Genomic DNA, 22469 nt, shown 5'->3' with positions numbered 1-22469 from the left:
CTAAAAACTCTATTTTGCGGTGATCATAGAAATGGTTAAGGCTGATAATCATCTGGTCCCCACAAGTTAGTCACCGTGGCCTGCATCTGTTCTGATAGATCAGTGGTAGATTCTGATTGACCAGTAACCACCCTACTGGTTGTTAAATATTTTTAATATCATTCCTGTTCATAGTGAACTTGAGATAAAGTTTTGGTTTTCTTTAGCCATGTGTCTGTCGTCTGTGTGTCAAGTTCAACTATGAGAGGTACAAGATCTCTTGTGTCTTATTCATGCCCAAGGATGTGGCACTAGGGTAGTGAAGCCATGTGACAAACCTTGTACATCTTTTTGATGCATCACTTTCACTCAGTGGTCTGAATGTCATATTAAAGCAAACACGAATGTATTATAGAATAAAATGCAAAAATTACATGAGTATTAAGAGAAAGGAGATTTTTTTTTTCAGAAAAAAAATCTGTGTTTGGTGGAAAGCCTTAGATGCTCATTCTCTACCTCTGCTATTATTGGTATTTTAGCAGAAAATCAGTATGAGGCACTGATGTAGAGTATGTTTGGTTATAGAATTGTTTCTGCTACAACTGGTCCCAGAGGCCATCTCTGTTCTTTCTCACTCTAGAGAACCAGAAGTGCAAACTCTAAGAGATGGAAACTAAGAATTTATTTCCAGCATCCCTCTTCTTCTGTTATTAAGTTGAATTTATAGCCAAATCAAAGGTTGATAATTTATATTATGGTATTTATGTAAAAATGTTTCAGTTCTCTAATTGCATTGGCAGTATCTTCTTTATTCTTTTAGTAATATTTTATATTCTTTTATTTAATTTTTCCTTTCTAATTATTGGAAACCTAGGCATTTTACCAATATTCTCTTTCAAAGAACATTTTAGAAAAAGTTACTACTCTGCTTATATAGATATTTTGTATAATGCTCTCCATTTGTAAATAAAGAGGTACCTGTATGAGTTGAATAGGAATTAGGATTGGAAATTGCATCATTTCTTTCATCCTTTTGAGTCAGATCATCACAGCATAGACTAATCATTGTATATGAAGTGAATTGCCAAAACATAAGTCACGTTTGTATGCAAATTTAAAGATCATACCTCAATAGACATTTTTTTTAAAGGAGACAACTAGCTAATAATACTAATCTAAGAGTAGGAAGCACATGCTAAGTGACCTAGACTCTTGTGACAGCTCTGTACCTAACCGACTAAGTGACTTTGGATATGTCACAATCGTAATTTCCTGGTCTGCAAATAAATAAGGGGACTAAGGCCCCTTGCAATTTTAAGATTCTAGAATTCCAAGTGGATGTAACTACTACAGATTTTATTTTCTAAAATTTGCATGATAAATGTAAAAAAGCAGGGGGATACAGAATTACAAGTGTTTCTAGAAACACTACCAGATTGGAATTACTGCTAAATATTGGTTTGCTTAATTCAGCATTGCTGTGTAATTTGATCATAGCTATAACTCCATGGACAGAAAATTTGGTCCTAACATAGCTTTTATCTAGATGATAGATAGATAGATAGACAGATAGATAGATAGATAGATAGATAGATAGATAGATATAAATATATACTAGTTCTGCTTAAATTTCCATATAATCATGTTTCACCCTAACTTTTTAAAATGAAGTAAAACTAATGAGACTTTATTATTAATTTACTTTGATATTCAAACATTGAATCAATCAATATAAAATTAATTATAGACATTCTGCTACCTTCTAAGGAAACAAATATGAAAAGCTTAGTTCTCTTCAGCCCTCACATAGTCACAAGACTCCAGTCACCAAAGCCTGACCTAGGTAGGAACCAAGGCTAGCAAGGCCCTTGGATCAGATAATAGCTAAGAATATCATTCATGGCACCTTCCCAGAGTATATCTGAGAAAGGCAGCTCTTTCTGGCTTTCTGCACCTTGGTCATATAGTTGAGCCACAAGACAAATGAATCTGTTGTTTCTGTTGATTTAGACTTTTCATGTAACTCTCACCTATAAATGTATTACCAGATAATATTTATACAAAATAAAGGGACATGAGTGACAAATAATTTAAAATTAAAACTACCATGGTGAACATACCAACAGTATTATTTAGATAAATGTTGACCTTTTATTAATGAATACGTAAAGTGCTACCAAATCCGCTAATGAACGAGTTATGAGTAGAAATTTATTTTTCTGATAAGCCTATTATCTGCAACCTTACCTCAAGCCTTCATGATATTCAGGGCCTCAGTACCCTATTTTGGGCATTGTGCTCTTCTGTCTAACAGGGAAACAACTTTTAATGTTGCCTATTTTGAATGGCAGAGGCTTCTAGAGATTAGAAAAGCTACTAACTTTAAATATGCATGTTTTTAAAAGATGGCGCTTGTCGACTCATGAATTCTAATACAGTCTAACTTTTAAAATCCTGTAAGTTCTTCTATCAGCAGTGACTTATATGATTCCGTTTAATTGACAAGAGGATGTGGCAAAACATATTTCACATTTTTGCATTGTTCCCTGTGAGACATCTATTGTAAGAACTGCTGCAGGCTGTCATTTTTGTCTGTCATCCAGGCTTTGCTGGCCCAAGTGCTGTGTACTCGTCGTGGTATTGCTCACCACGGGAGGGGCAGCTGGCAGCGGAGCCAGACCGTTCTGGTATTGCTTTAGAATTAAAAGCATATGAAACAGATACAGCTTATTAAGGTTGTTGTTCTTTTTATAAATAACATAAACTTAAATAACAAAACAATAAAGTTCAAATACACCTTAAAATAGAGTTTAATGCTGTAACCACAGGAAAAAAAGCATGATTATTTGTGGGAGAAACATTCTTAAAAGCCATATTTCTGAATATGAATTATACAAAAGATAGATTATGTTACTTGAAGTTACTTAATGTATTTCGAATTTTAACTTTTAGGGATTACAAAATGTTATTTTGTGGCAAGTGAGATGAAGTACAGTATTTTTATCACCATTATTGCTATTTTACATACAAGATTTTAAAAAACTTCCTTGTAGCAATACCCTTTCAATTTGAGCAGCATTAGGAATTTTGTTCTTGTTTATGGGTACAAACATGTTGTAATCCCATACTTTTATAAAACTACGTTTTGATTAAATTCCGTAATAGAATTTTTGAGAATATTCCTTTTTTTCTGATTAGAGCTTCAATTAATTATAATTTTTCACTAGAAGGCATTTCAAATACTGCTCATCTTCCACAGTTAGCATTGGCTTGATTATCTGACAAATCAGTCCAGCAGCCTTTAGGTCTGACATATCTTATATAACATCATCTGCATTTTTATTATTATAGCAGCCATTTAATAAGCAGATAGGAATATTTAAATAATCATCAGATTATCAAATCTAACATACTCTTAAGGGTAAATTAATTTAAGAAAAAACATTACTATTACTAACATCATGATTGTACAACCAGTTTTACAATTTTTTACAACTTTTAGTTACTAAATCTGATTTTTGTGTATATTTTTCAAATTTCTTTAATGCAGTCTCTTAAAAATAAACATAAATGCGCAAGTCCAGCTTGATCAGTTTTTCAGTAGTTTTCCAGCCTTTCTTGGTTACTTAAAAAAAAAAAAAAAAGAAAAGGAGAAAAAGAAAGAAAACAGTCCACTTAAAGAAATCTCCCTGCTGGAACTGGTTTCTTATATACCATATACGATTAGGTTATTGCCATAGGAAGAAAGTGAGCTGTTTTTTGTTCTTTCTTCGTTTTTTTCCCTCTTACAGGAACACCCTTTTGATTTAAGGCTACAAACATTTCTCCTCCACTGTGTGTCCATTTAGCTGATGCATATGTGTTGTAATGGTTTTCCAGAATTAATTCTTTGAAGTTGCAATCTTCATTGCATTCTTTCTGTTAAAACAACAAACAACATTATCCAAATGATTTTCAGAGGGGCTCAATTAAACACAGTAAGCAGTAATATTTGGTAGAATTAAAACATATATGACATTTTCTGAGTGGGTGTAATGCAGTTTATCAGATATAAGTTAGCATATTTGAAAAAAAAAAGCTTAAATTTTAAAAAATGATAAAATGATACACGTTTAGTTATGTAGCATACTTTCAAACATGTAGCTTTTGGCAGGCCATTGCTACTGTTCTTTAATATTAGGAACTATTTTGCCCTAATTAGCAGCTCTCATGTTACTGTGCCCAAGTCACTCATTTCCTAACCACTGAGATTTTGATAGAATTAGCGGAGTCTCTGCCTCCATCAGCTGTAAGATGACATTTCACAACCTTTCTTCATTTACCACTACAATGTCTGCAATAGTTATGGAAAATAAAGTATATTTATTTGTTTATCCATCCAATTATTCATTCAGTTAAACCTATATTTTTATATACTTAGCTTGTGCCAGGTATTGTGCTGGGCTGTGGGAATACAAAGGAAAGTCAATTACACTTTATTACAGTGGGTGAACTGTTACATATTTCACATTGTAACAAAGTGGAAACAATAGGAATGCTTACAGTTCAAAGCCCATGATTTTGAGATTAATGTTGATAAGCAAATTTCTGGATTTTTTCCCCAAGAATTTTCATGTCAGCAATGTGCAAATTGGATGAACTTGAACAAAAAGAGCTTTAATACTGATGGATGGAAATTTAGATTTTAAGTATCTAAAATGCACATGGAATGTGAGAGCTGGAAGGATCCTTGGAGTTTAGCTAATCCAACTTATTTTACAAATGAAGAAACTAAAGTTCAGAGAACTTCAGCAATTTGTCCAAGGTCACACAGAAAGCATTTTTTTCTTAATGCTTAAATATAAACTTTTGTAATGAAATCATTAAATTACATAGTTGTGGAGAAATTAATTACATCATTGCTTTTCAGGAAGGCAAGATGTTTTTGACAAAAATAAGTTTGAAAAACTAAGGCTAAGCTACCAATAATCAATACCTTTGCATAGAGTTTTCCTTCCTTGTTCATTGCAAGAAAATATTCACTTTCCACCCCTTTGATTGCCACAATTCCAACCTCCACTGTCCTGATTTCCATTATATCTGCAAGGAATCACAGAAAGATAAGTCGATTATTCATTCAGCTTTGCAGATTGTGCAAGAATGACCATTTGTTTTTATTTCTTTTCCAACTGGAAGTTAAAATTATTAGTGTGATTATTTACTTAACCTGAGACCCCTACCATAACACATACACACAAACACCAGACTACCAGTCCTTATTAAATATGGGAAGTGCAAACTATTGATTTTTTTATCTTGTAGAAAAAGATACCTGTATTCAAAGAAAGAGTTACATATTTGAATTTAGCTTTTTATCCTGTAGAATTACATTTCTAATTTACAATAATAATAACAATGATAATAATAGCTAAAGTTTATTGAACTCAGATCACACACACTCTTATGTATTAACACATCTACTTATCACCAAGACCAGGAGGCAAGCACCCTTGTTATCTCAAATTTACAGATCAAGAAGCTCAGGCATAGACAAATTTAATAATTCTCCAAAATTCTGTCAGCTGGTAAGTGGCAGAAGTGAAATTTGAACCCAGATGATCTGGCTCTTAATCATGATATAATACTATTAAAGTATATAATAAGCTAACATCTTTACTTTTCTACTTCAACTTTATCTTAAAATTATTGCTAATAGAATATTTCTTCGATATATTGAAAATGATAAAAATCCAGTTAAAGCAATTGTAAATGATGGTAAATAGAGCCTAGCCTTTAAAAAAAGATTGACTATTTTAAACGGATAGTCAGTTTTTTGATACATGAAAAGATAATTTAAAATCAAATTATGAATCCTATTCCTATGTGATTTTATAACTTCATGCCTTTCTAATTAATTTTTTAATCTTTGTTGAAATTGTTTTTACAAAACATGTAGTTGCCACAAGAATGTTAACCTATTATTTTCTTTTATTATATCTCTTTTCCATAAATGCTGTATTTTAATGACCCATTCTAAATACAGTAAAATCTCAAGAAAATTCTTAAGACAACGTGGGAATTAAAAGTTCAGTGAACCTTTTTATGAAATTGCTGTTAACTATACTTTCAACGTGAAGGTACAACCGTGAGACATTCTCTTTCCTCTGTCTAACACAATGCAAAGAAAATTCCAAGTGAAAATCACCTGCATAAATCAAAACTCCAAAAGCTGTTTCCTAAAATATACATTTATTTAAAGGAAAATCTGATTTTTTACTCTATATCTTCAATTCATCCTCTTATTTATTCCTTTTTCCTTCTGTTGTCCTATTTGGAGCATAAAATTGTCACCCACTTCATCAGGATTAATGTAGCCTAGCTAATATCTGTCCTCTGTCTCACATATGTGCTGCAAATATAGAAGCCATTTTCCAGTATACTGTGCTGAGCACTAATCAGAGCTCATGTATTTGAGTTCTACAGATGCTTATCTATAAACTGGGGTCTACAAAGAAAACGCAAATGAATAGATATTAATCTTTTAAAGTATTTATGAAACATTGTCAGAATGCGTAGAACTGTACTGTAATTTTAGGATACAAAATAAGAAAAATACCTCTGGTTTCTGAACTCTTTAACTTCTGGAGTTAAAGTTTAATATAAACAGCAAACACATCTGTAGATATACCTTCAATGAGACAGAAGAGAACTGGAAAACACAGCCCTGAAGAGGAGTCTGTGGGAAGTTTTAGCAATTTCTTACAAACATGAAGAATGTGATGCTGACACATCAGGCAGCAGTCACACATCTTCACCGAGAGCCAGTTCTGTGCTAGGCTCAATTCCGAGACAAGCCCTGTCCCCTTGGAACTCTGCACCTGGTAACGAACTCCTCTTCATGTTCATCAAAGGAACGTCAAAGAGAAATAATTTACTATGTCGCAGAATCCAGTTAGGTTAAATTTGTACTAACGCCATGAAGAATACTGAAGAAAATCACTGATTTACCATAGTTGTAATACCTGCAAAACTGAGTGAGTGTAGCTATTTAAGGACATATGGAGTAGTTGGTTTCTAAAGACCTCACCACTGTAAAATTCTATGAAGTCAGTTTTTCTTTCCTTCAAGTCCATTTACTTCTGCTTTTCCTCCCTTTATTCAACATTATATTTTTCTCTTAGATGGAAAGGAGAAGACTGATGCATAGCTTAGGATATCTTTCATGCTCAGTTGTAATTAGGGAATGGAATCTGTAATGTTTGCTGACTTTTCTTTCATAGACCAACCAGCCACAAAATATAACTGTTACTAGAGGTATTGTTAATTACAACATCGGACGCCTTTCCTTTGAGGTCCAGTCATGATCATATGTGTATGTTCATATTGTTTCACCTCCAAACCCTTTTTCTCTATCCCTACCTGTCCACTAACCACCTTATTTTTGTTGTACTCTGACATTTAATGGGTAATGAACACTGTTAATCTTATTCCTCCACATATTGGGGGTAATTATATAAAAAAAAATCTTGAGATATTTAACAACCCAGTTCAAAAGCGGGCAAAATATCTGAACAGATACCTTACCAACGTAAATATACATATGGCAAATAAGCATATGAAAAGATGCCCAATCTTTTACTAGGATTCTACCTTTAACTGGGATTAGGATAGACTTGAAAATGGCAAGTTTCCTGATTCAGAAATGCTCTTAATTGTTGTATTTAAAAATAACTTGCACTAGGAAATCAATAGATCTCAAAGTAGAATGTCTGGGAGAGTATTAAGTAGTGTTCGCAGAATCAATACCTTATCAACCCTGACATTTAGTCTGGTTTCCCCCTTGGTGCTGTGTCCTCTTTAAGAAAACCAAAGAATAAAGAAACGAAAATTACCACTCTTTTGTTCAAATGCAGAGTGGGGAAGTGATGTTCCTGCCCATCCACAAAGATCTGTGTAGAAGAACTATGTAAGCTTATAGGCAATTGCTCAGAAAATATAATATAAAAATATATAGTGTGCCAATATTAAATTAGCTACCAAAATAAGTTAATTGTACATGGCATTTTTGTCTACAATATATCTTTGCTTTATATAAGACAAATATAAAAGTTTGTCTTTTCTGTGGATCTGGATTTATGTTTAAGAGACACAGATGTTCCCAAAGATGTAAGGCATATTACATGGGTGCATCAAATTATTAGCCTGATGACCATGGTAGCATAATGATAGAGCTCAAAAAAACAAAAGAGCGATCATCTCACATAATAGAACATGAAAAATGAAACAATGTATCAAGTACATTGGCCATTTAACCTTGTTAACATGTCATTAACAATAGAGTCAATTCTTTACTTAGGATGTCACCCTTACAAACTAGGGAATATGCCCAAAATGGCTTCCCTATTCTTTTTTCTGTGAATGATTTCTGTTAAAATCATTCATGAATTTATCAAAACATTTTTACTTGTTTATTATTTAAACCTGTATCACGCTTGCTATGAGAGGTGCGGAACCTTGGTATAAATTGCTATTACTTTTTAAAAAAATTCTCCAACATCTACTTCCAGAACTTTAGGTGTTCTGCTAATGTATTTCAAAACTTATTGCTAATTCTTTGTTTGTATTACCAATAGCACTTATGATTTTAAATTGTCCTGTTTGAGAAAACATATTTTATTAAGAATTTACCTTTTAGAACAGTTTTATGTTCACAGCAAAATTGAGAGAAAGATACATAGATTTCCTATCTATCTCTTACCCCACACAGGTGCAGCCTCTCCATTCATAACATCCCTCACCAGCGGGGACATTTGTTACAATTAATGAACCTACATCAACACATGATTATCACCCAAAGTCCATAGTTTACATCATGGTTCACTCTTGGTGTTGTACATTTTGTTGGTTTGGACATGTGTCCATAATTATGGTATTATACAGTGTACTTTTACTGCTCTAAAAATCCCATTCTCAGGCTGGCCGAGTGGCGCATTGGTTAAGAGCTGGCTTGGGACACCAGAGGGCCCTGGTTTGGATCCCACATATGAGGGCCAGTGACACTGCCCTATACAGCTAAGATGCTGAACAACAGCTCAACCTGGAGCTGGGCTGCCATGAGTCGCCTGCGACGGTGGAGGCTGCAGCCCCTGTGGCAGTGGGTTGCCATGGGCTACCATGTGCAGCCAGCAGCCAGCGTGAGCGGCCAGCAGCCGCAGTGAGCAGCCGTCCAGTAGCCGGCGACTGATCTGCCTCTCCCGGGAAGAGTGCAACGATGGTGTCAACTTGGGCCAGTGAAGCAACGTCCTCCACAACTAGACTGAAGAACAAAACGACAGCAACTTGTCTGTTCCCCTTTCCCCAATTCCCCAGTGCCGTTCCCCTCACCCAATTCCCCAATAAAATCTTTAAAACAAACAAACAAAAAAATCCTGTTCTCTGCCTTTTTATCACTCTCCCTTACCCCCCAACCCCAGCAACGACTAATCTTTTTACTATCTCCATAGTTTTGCTTTTTCCAGAATGTCATATAGTTGGAATCATACAGCATGTAGCATTTTCAGATTGGCTTCTTTCACTTAGTAATATGCATTTAAGATTCCTTCATGTCTTTTCATGAATTGATAGCCAAAAAAAGAATTCTTATCAGGGGACTCACTTTGTAAGTTATATAAATGTCTAATCACTATGTTGTACACCTGAAATTAATATACTATTGTACGTCAACTGTGATTGAAAAACTAAAAAGCTTTTTTTCATGTCTCATCTCATGAAAATCCACCCCCCAACCCATTTCAGCTCCTTGTATATTTCTTTTCCCTGAACCTTTTAAGCTTTATAGTTAAAAGTTTTGAGGGGGTATATATTAATATAGATGTACTAGCATGATAACTAAAAATTATTTTAAAATTGAAAATACGTGGAGGCAATTGTGTAATGGTTATTAGATCAATCAGAACACATAATTTTGTCCTTGACCAAATATACTTTCTTGAGCACATTAAAACTAAGAATTGGTATCAACAAGGAAAATCATTTTTAATGTTAAATGACATGATTTTCTGTCAAGACTGGATTACTGAGCGAGAAATCTTAGCCATTATATACTACATTTAAGACTGAAGATTTCATTCATTTTATAGCATAAAAGTATGTACAAACACATACATACATGTATACAAAAATACATCTAAAATAAAGAACTCTTAAAGCTTAACAAAAAGAAAACAAGCGACTCAGTTAAAAAGTGGGCAGAACATCTGAACAGATGCCTCACCAAAGATACACAGATGGCAAATAAGTGCATGAAAGTATGCTCAACATCATATGTCACTAGGGAATTGCAACATAGAACAACAAGATACCACCACACCACTATTAGAATGACTAAAATCCAAAAAACTGACAACACCATATGCGGACAAGGACGCAGAGCAACCACAACTCTTATTCATTGCTGGTGGGAATGTAATGGTACGGCCAATTTGGGAGGCAGTTTGGTGGTTTCTTACTGAACACTAAACATATTCTTGCCATGCTATAAAGCAATCCTGTCCCTATGTATTTACCCAACTGATTTGAAAACTTGGATATGTCCACAGAAAAACCTGAACATGAATGTTTATAGCAGAATTTTATTCATAATAAAAACTGGAAGCAGCCAAAATGGCCTTCAGTATATGAATGGATAAACAAACTGGTAAATCTATACTTTATAATATTTTTCAGCAATAAAAGGAAATGAGCTATCAAGCCACAAAAAGAAGAGGAATCTGAAATGCATATTGCTAATTGAAGTCAGTCTGAAAGGCTACACACTGTATGATTCCAACTGTGTGACATTCTGGAAAAGGTTAAACTATAGAGACAGTGGTTGCCAGGCACTTGGGGAGAGGTGAAAAGGGATGAAAATATGAAGCATGGATTTTTTTTTAAAGATTTTATTGGGGAATTGGGAAAGGGGAACAGCATTGGGGTATCAGGGAAGGGGAACAGACAAGTTGCTGTCCTTTTGTTCTTTAGTCTAGTTGTGGAGGACGTCGCTTCACTGGCCCATGTTGGTATTGTGATCATTGCGCTCTTCCTGGGTGAGGCAGATCGGTCGCCGGCCATCTGTCGGCCGCTCACGCTGGCTCACAGCAGCTCACAGCAGCCCTGCTGCAGCCTATGCCGTCATGGGCGACTCCCGGCAGCCCAGCTCCAGGTCGATCTGTTGTTCACCATCTTAGCTGTAGAGAGCAGCATCACTGGCCCTCATGTGGGATCCGAACTGGGGCCCTGCTGCTCAGAGCTGGCGTCCCAAGGCAACTCTTAACCAAAGAGCCACTCGGCTGGTCTGAAGCATGAATTGTTTAAGGCAGTGAAGTATTCTGTATGATACTGTAATAGTGGATACATGATACTATGCATTTGTCAAAACACATAGAACTATCCAAGGCAACGAGAAAACTTTAGTGTAAACTATGGACTTTAGTTAACAAAATGTGTCATTATTGGTTCATCAGTTGTAACAAGTGTACCACATAAATGCAAGAGATTAATAACAGAGGAGCTGTGAGGGGAGCTGTGAGTGGTATATGGGGACTGTACTATCAACTCAATTTTTCTGTAAATCTAAAATTGTTCCAAAAAACAAAATCTATTAATTAAATACAGTATAGATTTTAATTAATAATAAATATGATTAAGTGTGTGAGAAACTATTTATACTGGCATTTTTTATGACTTATTCTTGTCCCAAATGTGCAGTACATCTGGGATTTATTGTTAATTGCTATTAATAATGTCTTTACTAATAGATTAAGATCTGCCTACCGAGTTGATGACTTCTCTTTGTGAAATATGGACAGTTATGAGGAGTAAGGTTATAATGCAAACACATTTTGGGAAGTGTAGGAAATACAAATATTCTATATACAGACCACTACTACATTTGTACATGTGTGATATATTTCAGGTGCATTAGGATGGAAAAATAACCAAGGTCCAGTGATATTTTAGTGATAATTGTGATCTAATCAAAATATGTGGACATGAATAAAATATATATCAAAATTCAGTTAGAATTTTGTCTTGCTACAGGAAAAGAAAATGAATGATATCCAGCAGTATATGCCAACTGCTTAAAAGAATAGGATTGAAAAGCATTTCAATAGAAATTCAGAAGAAAGAGGTGTTATATACCCTAGGTCAGGGGTCAGCAAACTGCAGCTCGCGAGCCACATGCGGCTCTTTGGGTATGTTCCGTCTCAAAAGTTTGCCGACCCCTGCCCTAGGTGATTGAGAGAGGATTTAAGGAACAGATAAAGCTTGAATTAGATCTTGAAATATGGATAAGGTTGAGATAGGTAAAATGGAAACATGCTAATCGAGAGAGAAAAGTATATGTAAGACAATGAAGGCAAAGATTCAAAGTCACGTTCAGAAGATTGAAACTGGTGCTGTCGGGAATAGGGAGTGTATCTAAGAAATAATAGGAGAAGGTGGAAAATGAGTTAGGACCAGATTGCTGAGGGCCCTGATTGTCAATTTAAGGAATTTTCACTCTGTTTTTGTAGACAATGAGGGGTTGAAATTTGAAAAATGCCAGGATATAAATTTGTTCTAGGAAAATTAATTGTATGTGCAAAGTAGATCAGAAGAGAAAATGGCAGTAACTGTGTAAGTCCAGCTCTCTCCCTGTGCCAGTGGTGCCAGTTGGTGTTCATGTCGGCCTGTAATGGATTATTATTGTGATTTTAAAAATAAGTTTATACATAAGTGTTTTCAAAATGTCCTGGTTTAAATTTCTAATACAGGAAATAGCAATAGTTGTAACCCATATGAACAAAAGCTCTTTGATGACCTCATAATTTTTAAGAGTTTAAAGGAATCTCAAGACTAAACAGTTTGAAAACAGCCTTTCTAAACTAATTCTATTTTTCATGTCTATTTAGTTGCAGTTTGACTGCACTTTGTATATTGTACCCTTATATTTGTGGGGTGAATATCTTTCACTATTTTATGTAACTGTATATACATGGGCTTATAACTAAAAACTCCATGGCACATGCAGACAGAAACGCTCAATCTGTTCCAAAATGTCTGGAGAATTTCTTAATAATATTTTAAAATATCAAGTTTCAAATTTTAATTAAATCATGTAAGTAAATAGTAAACTATGTAAACATTTGTGTTTGATCAGCTCGGTTACTAGTTTAATGTTAGTATGGCTTTAATTAAAGCGTAAGGCTAAGAATGTACTTATAATGCTATGATTTTTGTACACTGACACAATTACAAGGATAGCAAAGAATTTTTCTAAATATGTGCTGTATTTTTGACATGTTAAAATCCTGTATCTCAGTGTTATATTTTTTACATATCCTGAATGTAATTGCTCCAGTTATTATTGCATGTGTGTGTGTGTGTGTGTGTGTTTGCTGTTGTAAATTCAAAAGAATTACCTTCCAACAACAGCAGACTGTTGATTCCATCTCCTCCTAGTCTCTCTTCGACATCTTCAGTCCTTCCTTTCCTTGTCTTTTAATTATAAAAATCCACTTTCCAAATTTCTCTCTGAAACAGGGTTGATTTAAGATCTTCATAGGCCCTAGCTGCTATTATTACCTGAGACCACCCTACATTGGTCAAACATTAAAATACATCCATATATCTCATTAAACACAATATTTTATAATTCAAAGTTCTGTATAAATTTTCTTTTAAAATAATTTGGCCTAAAGGAACTCATTGAATTTACAATGAGCTATAAATTTTCTGCAAATATTTTATATTTTTGGGAATTCTTACAAAGTGAAAAAATATGATCAACTTGTTTTCAAATGTTATAAAAAACATTATTAATAAATATAATAAATGAGTAAGTTGGCATAATGGGATGTTTTATATGTTAAATATTTGCTAATCTCTATTTCTTTTTTCAAATTTTACTGTCGATATCTTAATTTTAAAGTTTTAAATATGTTTGTAGGCCCTTGAAGTTATCATAGGCCAATTGAATAAAATGCCCCGGCTGTTAACTCTGAAACTTTCTAAAAAGACTACCCCAGTTCCACTTCACTAGCAGCAAATTTCTTTAATGTATAGAGTAAATTTGCACACATTTCCTCAATTTAACTTTTCTTTTCATCAAAGTTTATTGGGGTAACAATTGTTAGTAAAGTTACGTAGGTTTCAAGCCAAGATATGGAAATAACCAGTGTCCTTCCATAGGTGATTGGATAAAAAAGACGTGGTTGCTGCCATATCTATACTATATACTATAGTATATACTATTCTGCCATAAGAAAAGATGAAATAGTGCCATTTGTGACAACATGGATGGATCTTGAGATTATTAGGCTAAGTGAAATAAATCAGACAGAAAAAGTCAAGAACCTCAATTTAACTCTTGTATTCTAACTTCTAACTTCTAACCTCTTTATGGCTTTCTCTCTGCAAGGTCATCATCAATGTTCCAAATCCAAGAGTTTTTTTCAATAATCATAACTTTCTTCTATGCATCTTTTGGCCCTCTTGACCTCCCTTGTTCTATTCCTAATCCTCGCCTTTTCTCTAATCCTGCACTACCCTGATTTATTAATTTATTAAAAATGATTAATTTTGTATAACCATACCTGTAGATTATTCTTACTAATTTATTACATTTTTATGCTTAAAAGTTTTTTCGCGCCATCCTACAGTCTGAAATACATTTTGTTTCAGCTTCTATAGTTTGTTTTAAATATATCTTTTAAACTCATCTGGATTTAATTTTGGTGTATGGTGTGAGATGAAACTCTAAACTGATATTTTATTCCGCAAATAGCTAGCTAGCTTTTCAACACTGTTTATTGAATACTCTTATTTTTTTATTTTTTTTTTAGTGATGCAATACCTCTGTTTTGCCTTTTGTTGGCTATCTTGTTTTGTCCCATTGTTTTGTCTGTCTGCTATATACTCACATTAATTTATTATAGGTTACCAATTCTGAAGTGGCTTATTACATTTATAGGTAGCTCTGGTCCTGGGTGTTACTAAATGTGTATATATATATTTTCTCTGAAGATATGTAGAATAAATCAATACTTTTTCTACAAAAAAAAACTTCAAAAAGATGAAGACATTGGTCACGCGCCCCATCAGGCAAAGCCCCACCTCATTCAGCATGGATTCCAGGCTCTTCATGAGTTATATTGTTTGCTTAAAACCCGTTTCTCAGTAAGAACTACACCAATGTAGATATCAGTAACCTAAGACAGAATATTGTTCATTATTTTCCTTGATATAGACCATAAACCACAGTAATATAATTTCACCATATCTTTAAAGGTATTTTAATTCATTTTATTATTGTGGGGTTTTGATGTAATAAAAAGTGTTCCTATCAAAAAGAAATCTTATTTCAGATTAGTATAGTTTCAAGATTATTTTATAAAGGTTTGCCTATAGTAAATCATATTTTATATATAAAACAAATGTCAAGGATTCTGTTTTAACAAATGATGAATGCTTCTTTATATTTCTTTAAATTAATTATGAAAAAGCATGGCTTGTGAACAAATAAATTTCAAAATCACCTTATGTGGTATGTGCAGAATTGAAAATGTGTTAAAATTAAAATATAAATGTTATATAGCATTAAAGATGACAAAACACTTTCTTACTTTGATCTGGTTATTAGAATCCTTCTATGCTTTTAAAAAATGAGCTCACTTACTTTTACAATTGTATTTAGTCTCTAACTTATGAGATAGGAGAAATAATATCATACTATTTGCAAATTGTGCTTCACAAATAAAGTATTGTAGATGTAGAGAATCATTATACCCCTCCCCAAAGTGAAGCCAACTTTATGATGGTGACAATATTTCCTGCAACATACAAAATTATTTAACAAATGTGTATTGAGTGTTCAGACCCCATTCTACACACAGGTACTTTATTAACCTGGAGATCATCCAAAAGTGAACCGTGGAGTTATCTTTGTGTTTTTTATTAACTTATATTTAAGTCAGTGTCCTTTTTGCTTCCAATTGTTAACCAACTGCCTGCTAAGGTTATAAATTCAACAACATATAACAATGAATGAACCAATTTATATAATAGTGAAAACAGTCATGATTTGATTAAATGATGAAAAGATGAGTAAACTAGTTCATGAGCAAAATTATCTCATCTCTCTAATTGCCAGGCACTCAAACCATTGTCTTCTAAAATGGAAAAATATAAAATTGATTTTTTAAAACTATAAAGAAGTTGAGAAAAGATTCTTTTATGCCTTTAATTAAATTAATCTTCCAAGCTCCTTGGAAACCTCTGAGTAGTACACACACAATTTCTTGAGAAATGGTGAGTTGAATTTCTTAATTCAACCTAATGTGATGTTAACTATTTTAAAAGCAGTGACATAATGATGGCTTATGTTGCAGTTGCAAAATACTCAGGACTTTATTCATGTGAGTAAATCACATCTCCTATGTTTTGTTGTCATGCAACTTATTATTGAACTAAAGTTTGGCTCTTTGTTATTTCTGTCTAATAATCAGTATTTCTGCCTATCACAATTTTTAAAGTTGTAATTCAGCCACCTCACATCCTGTATGTAAATTGACAGGGAATAAATAATAAATGACATTTGAGTATATTAGAAAATTATGGCACCTAGTGTATTAGCTATTCCTTTCATTTGTCATTGGCAAATCTGAGAGATGTCTTCATCCCTAATATACAGTGTTATGTATTTCTTTTCCATCTACTATTAATCATGTTTTTGTATACCCATTAGAAGGTACACATTTTGATCCTGGCCCTTTTCTAATGAGGCATACTGGATTTTCTATTCTACAATCCTTAAATATACCAGCTTGTGACTACACAATGTCATTCATTCCTTCATTAAATCATACACAGGTATTCTTTGCCCAACTTTCTGAGCACAGGCTGTTCATTGTTTCCCAATTCCCATTCTCCTCTTCTTCCACAGCAACAGAAGTTTTAGCTGGCTGCACAAAATAAGCATTATATTCCCCAGCCTCCCTCGTAGCTCAGTGTGGCCATGTGACCAAGTTCTAGCTGATGCGATATGTGAAGCGTTCCTTAGCAACTGTCTGAAATCTTGCATAAGAGGTAGTCAGCAGGAACCCTGTGTACCCATTTTTTCTTCCTTTATTCCATCCTCCTGCTAGAATATGGATTCTACCTTAGATTATGAAAATGAAGTGATTGTGGAACAGTGATCTGAATAGAGGTCGGAAATTCCAAGATGTTTTTGTGGAGCAGAGTTGTCACTTCTCTGGATGTTTATTGGAGAGAGAAATAAATGATTTTGTTTAAATCAAACCTAATCTTAATTAATGTACCTCAATTTCATTTTCCTGTAAGATGCATTATTTTTTAAATGCACATAAAAATCCAGGAGCCCATTTTTTCAGTTATGTTAAGCCACCAGCCAGAAAGGCAAGTCCTATTTTCAGCACTGTTGTTAACAGCCAAATGTTTACTTTTACAGCTTTTATTTTTTTACTTCTAAAGTCATGTGATTAAACTAGAAGAAGTAATGAAAACAACACCTGTGCTTTCATGTCTTTCATTTTCCTATTCAGAACTCCAATGTGACTAGAGGTCCCAAGTTTCTTCTGGCGCTGTCATTCATTCCCGCATGTCTCAGCATTCAGTTAGCTTTTTTGAATTTTCATGGGCTCGCCTTTACATCTTAATACATATGTCAGGAATACCCCACCCACCCCCTAGTAAACTGTGTCAAGCCTGTGTTCAATTGCTTCCTAGCAGGAAAGACCAAATTTCAGATAGTTTTTCTGAATGCTCCTTATTGTTACATAAAGCGTGAGATACTGTTGCCCATGTTTCAGAAAGACCAGATTTGCCATTCTTGTTTAATATGGCATAGCTGTTCATTTGTGAAGACAACAATTTGTTGAGTACTTAACTCTGTGTATATGTTCTCTTTCTCTTCTATATCAATTTATTTCATTGGCCATATTTTCTTTTTTTTTTCTTTTTTAATTAGTTTATTGGGGTGACAATGGTTAGTAAAGTTACATAGGTTTCAGGTATACAATTCTGTAATACATCATCTATATATCACATTGTGTGTTCACCATATATTTGATCCTGTTTACCCTCATCTACCACTCCCTCCCCCATTTTATTTTCTTTTAAGAGTTTTATTAAAATATAGCTAACATACAATATTATGTTAGTTTCAGGTGTACACTATAGCTATTCAACATTTATATACCTAAAGAAGTGATCACCATGATAAGTCCAGCAACATTCTGACACCATACCACACTATCACAATATTATTGAGTATGCTCCTATGCTGTATATTACATCCCCATGACTTATTTGTTTTATAACTGGAAGTTTGAACGTCTTATTCCCCTTCACCTTTTCCCCCTTTTAAAAAATTTTCAATTATAATTGATATTCAGTACTAATTTATATTAATTTCAGGTGTACAGCATAGTGGTTAGACATTTATATAATTTTCTTTTCTCCATTCAGCCACCCTATCTTTTGCTTAGAGCATTTAATCCATTTACATGTAGAGTAATTGTTGATGGATGTGTAGTTATTGCCATTTTATTATTCATATTTTTTATCATTTTTGTTTGTTTGTTTTATCTTGAAGTCCTTCTGAAATTCCTTGTAATACTGGTTTGGTGCTGATAAACTCCTTTAGCTTCTCCTTGTCTGGGAAGCTCTTTATCTGTCCTTTGATTTTAAATTATAGCTTTCCTGGGTAGAGTCATCTTGGTTGTAGGTCCTTGCTTTTCATCACTTGCAATATTTTGTGCTATTTCCTTCTGTCCTGCAAAAGTTCTGTTGATAAATAAGCTGACAGTCTTATGGGAGCTCCCTTGTAGGTAATTAACTGCTTTGCTCTTACTGCTTTTAAGATTCACTGTTTGTCTTTAACTTTTGACATTTTAATTATTATGTGTCTTGGTGTGGACTTCTTTGGTTTCATCTTGTTTGGGACTCTCTGTACTTCCAGGGCTGTATATCCATTTCCTTCACCAGGTTAGGGAAGTTTTCCATCATTATTTCTTCAAATAGGTTTTCAACTCCTTACTTTCTCTTTTCCTTCTGGTATCCCTATGATGGGAATGTTGGTGTGCTTGATATTTTCTCAGTGGCCCCTTAATCTTTCCTCGTTTCTTTGGATCTTTTTTTCTTTTCGCTGTTCTGATTGGGAGTTTTCTGCTACCTTATCTTTTAAATCACTGATTCGAGCCTCTGTTTCATCCAATCTAGTCTTGATTCCCTCTAATTTATTCTTTATTTTTGTTATTGTAGTCTTTATTTTTGAATAGTTATTTTTTGTTTTCTATCTCCATGTTTGTGTTTTCTATCTCTTTGTTGAAGTTCTCACTGAGATCATTGAACATCCTTATAACCAGTATTTGGAACTCTGCATCTGGTAGATTGCTTCTCTCCATTTTGTTTCTTCTTTTTCTGGAGCTTTGTTCTGTTCTTTTATTTGAGACATGTTTCTTTAACTCCCTCCCCGTTTGGCTGCCTCCTTGTAAATACAAGGTAAGCCTTGTGTAGAGCTGCTATGTCTCCCAGTCTTAGTAGAGTGGCCTTATGTATTAGGTGTCCTGTGGGGCCCAGTGGCTCTGTCTTCCTGGTCACCTGAGCTGCTTCAGGTGTGGGTTGTGTGTGCCCACATGTTATAATTGAACTGTGGTTGTTATTTGCATGTTAATGAGAGGGACTGACCCTCGGGCTGATTGCTTGTGAGGACTGACCATGACTACAGTGGAGCAGCTGTTGTTCAGGGGCTGACCCTACAGAGCAAGGATTCCATTTAGCAGGGCTCTGGTCCTGCCCAGTCTGCCCTTTGTGTGTGTTACCCTTGGAGGTATCTAGGTGGTACTCCCAGTCAGTTCAAAACCAAACACTAGGCATGCTGTCCCCAGGGCCTTGTGGAAGGGACCCCACTGCAGGCCAAGTGCAGCAGCCTGTGCACTGCCCGGGGCCACCTGACATGAGCCACAAAGCAAGTCACAGAAGGCTGCCACCTATGCTGGGCTAGAGGTGCCTCCAGAGGCCAAGCTGCAAACTGAGGCAGGCTGCCACTAGAGCAAGGTTTGGGGCTGCTCAGCAAGAGGTACAGAGCATGCTGATGCCAGATGCTGCTTGTTTGGGTTTTTTGAGCCTTTGAGAGATTTTAGGAAAGTCCACAGTATAAGCAAAGCCAGGCCATTTGTGTGGAAGCAGCTTGGGTGGACCTGCAAGTTGGGTGGGGCAGGGTCTCGGGGAATCTTCAGGGTGAGGCAACTGGTGTTAGCCAGGTTGATAGAGACTCAGATATAGTCACAGTGGGGTGTGGGGGGGAGGGAAGAAGTCAACAAAGAAATAATGAATTCTGCCAGCACTTCTGTATGGGAGAAAGTTTCCCTTTTAGCCCTTATCTTGAAGCCAAACAATTCAGTTCCTTCCCATGTCCTTGGCACCTTTCAAGCTACTGCCCCAGTGCTGGAGCTCAGAGCAAGTGAGTCCATCAGTGAGTCAGTCCATGCATGGGCCCTTTAAGGGGAGTGTCTGGGATTGCAGGTGCCCTCTCTCTCACTCAGCCACAGCCTCTGCTGGCTTTCACAGCCTGAAGTTGTAGGAACTCCTTTTCCTGGCACTGGAACCCTGGGCTGGGGAGCCTGGTGTGGGGCTGGGAATCCCTTGCTCCTCCAAGGGGTCCTTCGCAGCTGAGATATTTCTCCCAATTTTTATCTTCCACATGTGGGTGTGGGACCAGCCTGTTCTGCGTCTCCTCCCCTCCTACCAGTCTCCAGGTGGCTTCTTCTGTATGTCCTTAATCTTAGCATTTCTGTTCAGCTAGACTTCAGGTGATTCTCAATGACGGTTGTTCTGTAGTTTAGTTGTAATTTTGATGTGGTCATGAGAGGATGCAAACACAGCATTTACCTACTCCACCATCTTGACTAGGAATCTTCCATTATATCTCATTTTGAATATGCTTACTATGTCTTCATAGAGCCATAAAATGTTGAAAGATAATGGTAATATATTATAGCCAGTAGCTTCTCAATCATATTATTGTTATTATAAACCATTTTTAGATGCATAGCTTAGTTGTGACCAAATCTTTGTAACTAAAATTAGTTTAGTCCCTGATACCAGTTGTTGTAAATGAGATCTTCAGCTATTTTCAGTCTGCTGTTTAGTAAAATCAGGGTATTTAAGTAGATAGGTTATTGAATTCTTAGTGCCACCTAATAATTTAACCTGTAAATCACTATTTTGGCCTTGACTAGAAAAACAAAGCTGTTTTTACTGTTCTGAGTCTAAGAAAGGGAACAAAAACTGCTGTGCTACTAAAAGCCAAATGATTTGTTGGTGTCAAATTTTAGAATGAAATAAAATAACACATATTTCATATATAATTTATTAGAATTAAATATAAAATATTTTGATGATTAAACTAATTTTAATGCTCCACACCGTTGAAATAAATAGAATTACATTTAATTTAAAAGTGTCTCTGAAAGTAGCAGTTTTGTATATAGATGGCACTCAGTTCGACTGATGATATGTTTACTTCTAACTGAGAAATGACTCTACAGCAAATGTTTGAAAGCAGAGTAACATAAGTCTTACATTGACCATTGTAGATAAATTGCTTATAAGAAAATAAATGATTCATGTACTATTTAAAATTTGTTTCAGTCTTAAATTTATTTTAAGATGGTTTATGAGTCATTTATTTTCTTGTAAACTTCTATCATGAAACAAATTTTATCAAAATGTCAAAATTATATAAGACATATTCATTTAAAAATGTGTAGCTGCCAGTACTTTGTTTCAAGGTGTCAACCTGAAACATAAGCAGGTGACCTGTATGCATGTTATTTAAAATTGACTTCCTCAAAAGTTATAGTAAAACAGACAAACATCAAATTGTCTTAGGTTGAATATATATGTTCTATCAGGTAAGCAGAGTGACTACTTAACATGGAAGACAAATCTCCTTTTTCAGGCTAGTATTGGATTAGGAACATTAGGTGAATATGCTGTGCACATGCTGACTTTGTTGCCTGGAGGCAATGATTTAGTGTTTGAGTTGGGAAAGAAACGAGTTCACTTTCCCCACATTTCTGTATTGACTTTCACTGGGAATAGGTGACACAGGAGACTTTGTGGAGGTAGTGACCTCCAACAAGTTCCAGGTTCTCTTACTTTTCCCATGAATCCCAGAATCCACTATTGTAAGATAACACAATTTACACATATGGTTGATCATACTAATCTTGTCTTTGGATCACTTTACCCTAAAAAAGCATGCCCTGTAACTGTTAAATAACAGATCTAAGACAGAACCTTGGAATTCACTAGAAGAAATTAGAAAACTAATCAAATTGAAGCCAGCAAGAAAGAATCACAAGTAGATAAATTATTACAGAAACCCAGAAAGTGTAATTCCCATCAAACCAGCATAAAACTCAAAACAGTTGCACATGATTGCACAATTGCTGGTATCAAATATA

General features: G+C 34.8%; 2 protein-coding genes across 4 annotated transcripts in view; one reads left to right on the top strand and one right to left on the bottom strand.

The window, feature by feature from the left end:
• The window catches only part of FAM227B (family with sequence similarity 227 member B), a 190177-nt gene that overhangs the window by 56735 nt on the left and 110973 nt on the right, over positions 1 to 22469 (top strand). The gene's annotated exons all lie outside the window — the stretch shown is intronic.
• FGF7 (fibroblast growth factor 7) overlaps positions 2766 to 22469 on the bottom strand; it is a 62090-nt gene continuing 42386 nt past the window's right edge. Inside the window, exons 3-4 of the mRNA XM_019664697.1 lie at positions 4955 to 5058; positions 2766 to 3897 (exon numbers count right to left, since the gene is read on the bottom strand). Coding sequence (XP_019520242.1) covers positions 3703 to 3897; positions 4955 to 5058 — 299 coding nt within the window. The 3' untranslated portion in view covers positions 2766 to 3702. The remainder of the gene's footprint in view (positions 3898 to 4954; positions 5059 to 22469) is intronic.

This window comes from Hipposideros armiger, unplaced genomic scaffold, assembly GCF_001890085.2.
Source record: "Hipposideros armiger isolate ML-2016 unplaced genomic scaffold, ASM189008v1 scaffold_12, whole genome shotgun sequence".
NCBI lineage: Eukaryota > Metazoa > Chordata > Mammalia > Chiroptera > Hipposideridae > Hipposideros > Hipposideros armiger.
This window is presented reverse-complemented; position numbering and strand designations above follow the sequence as displayed.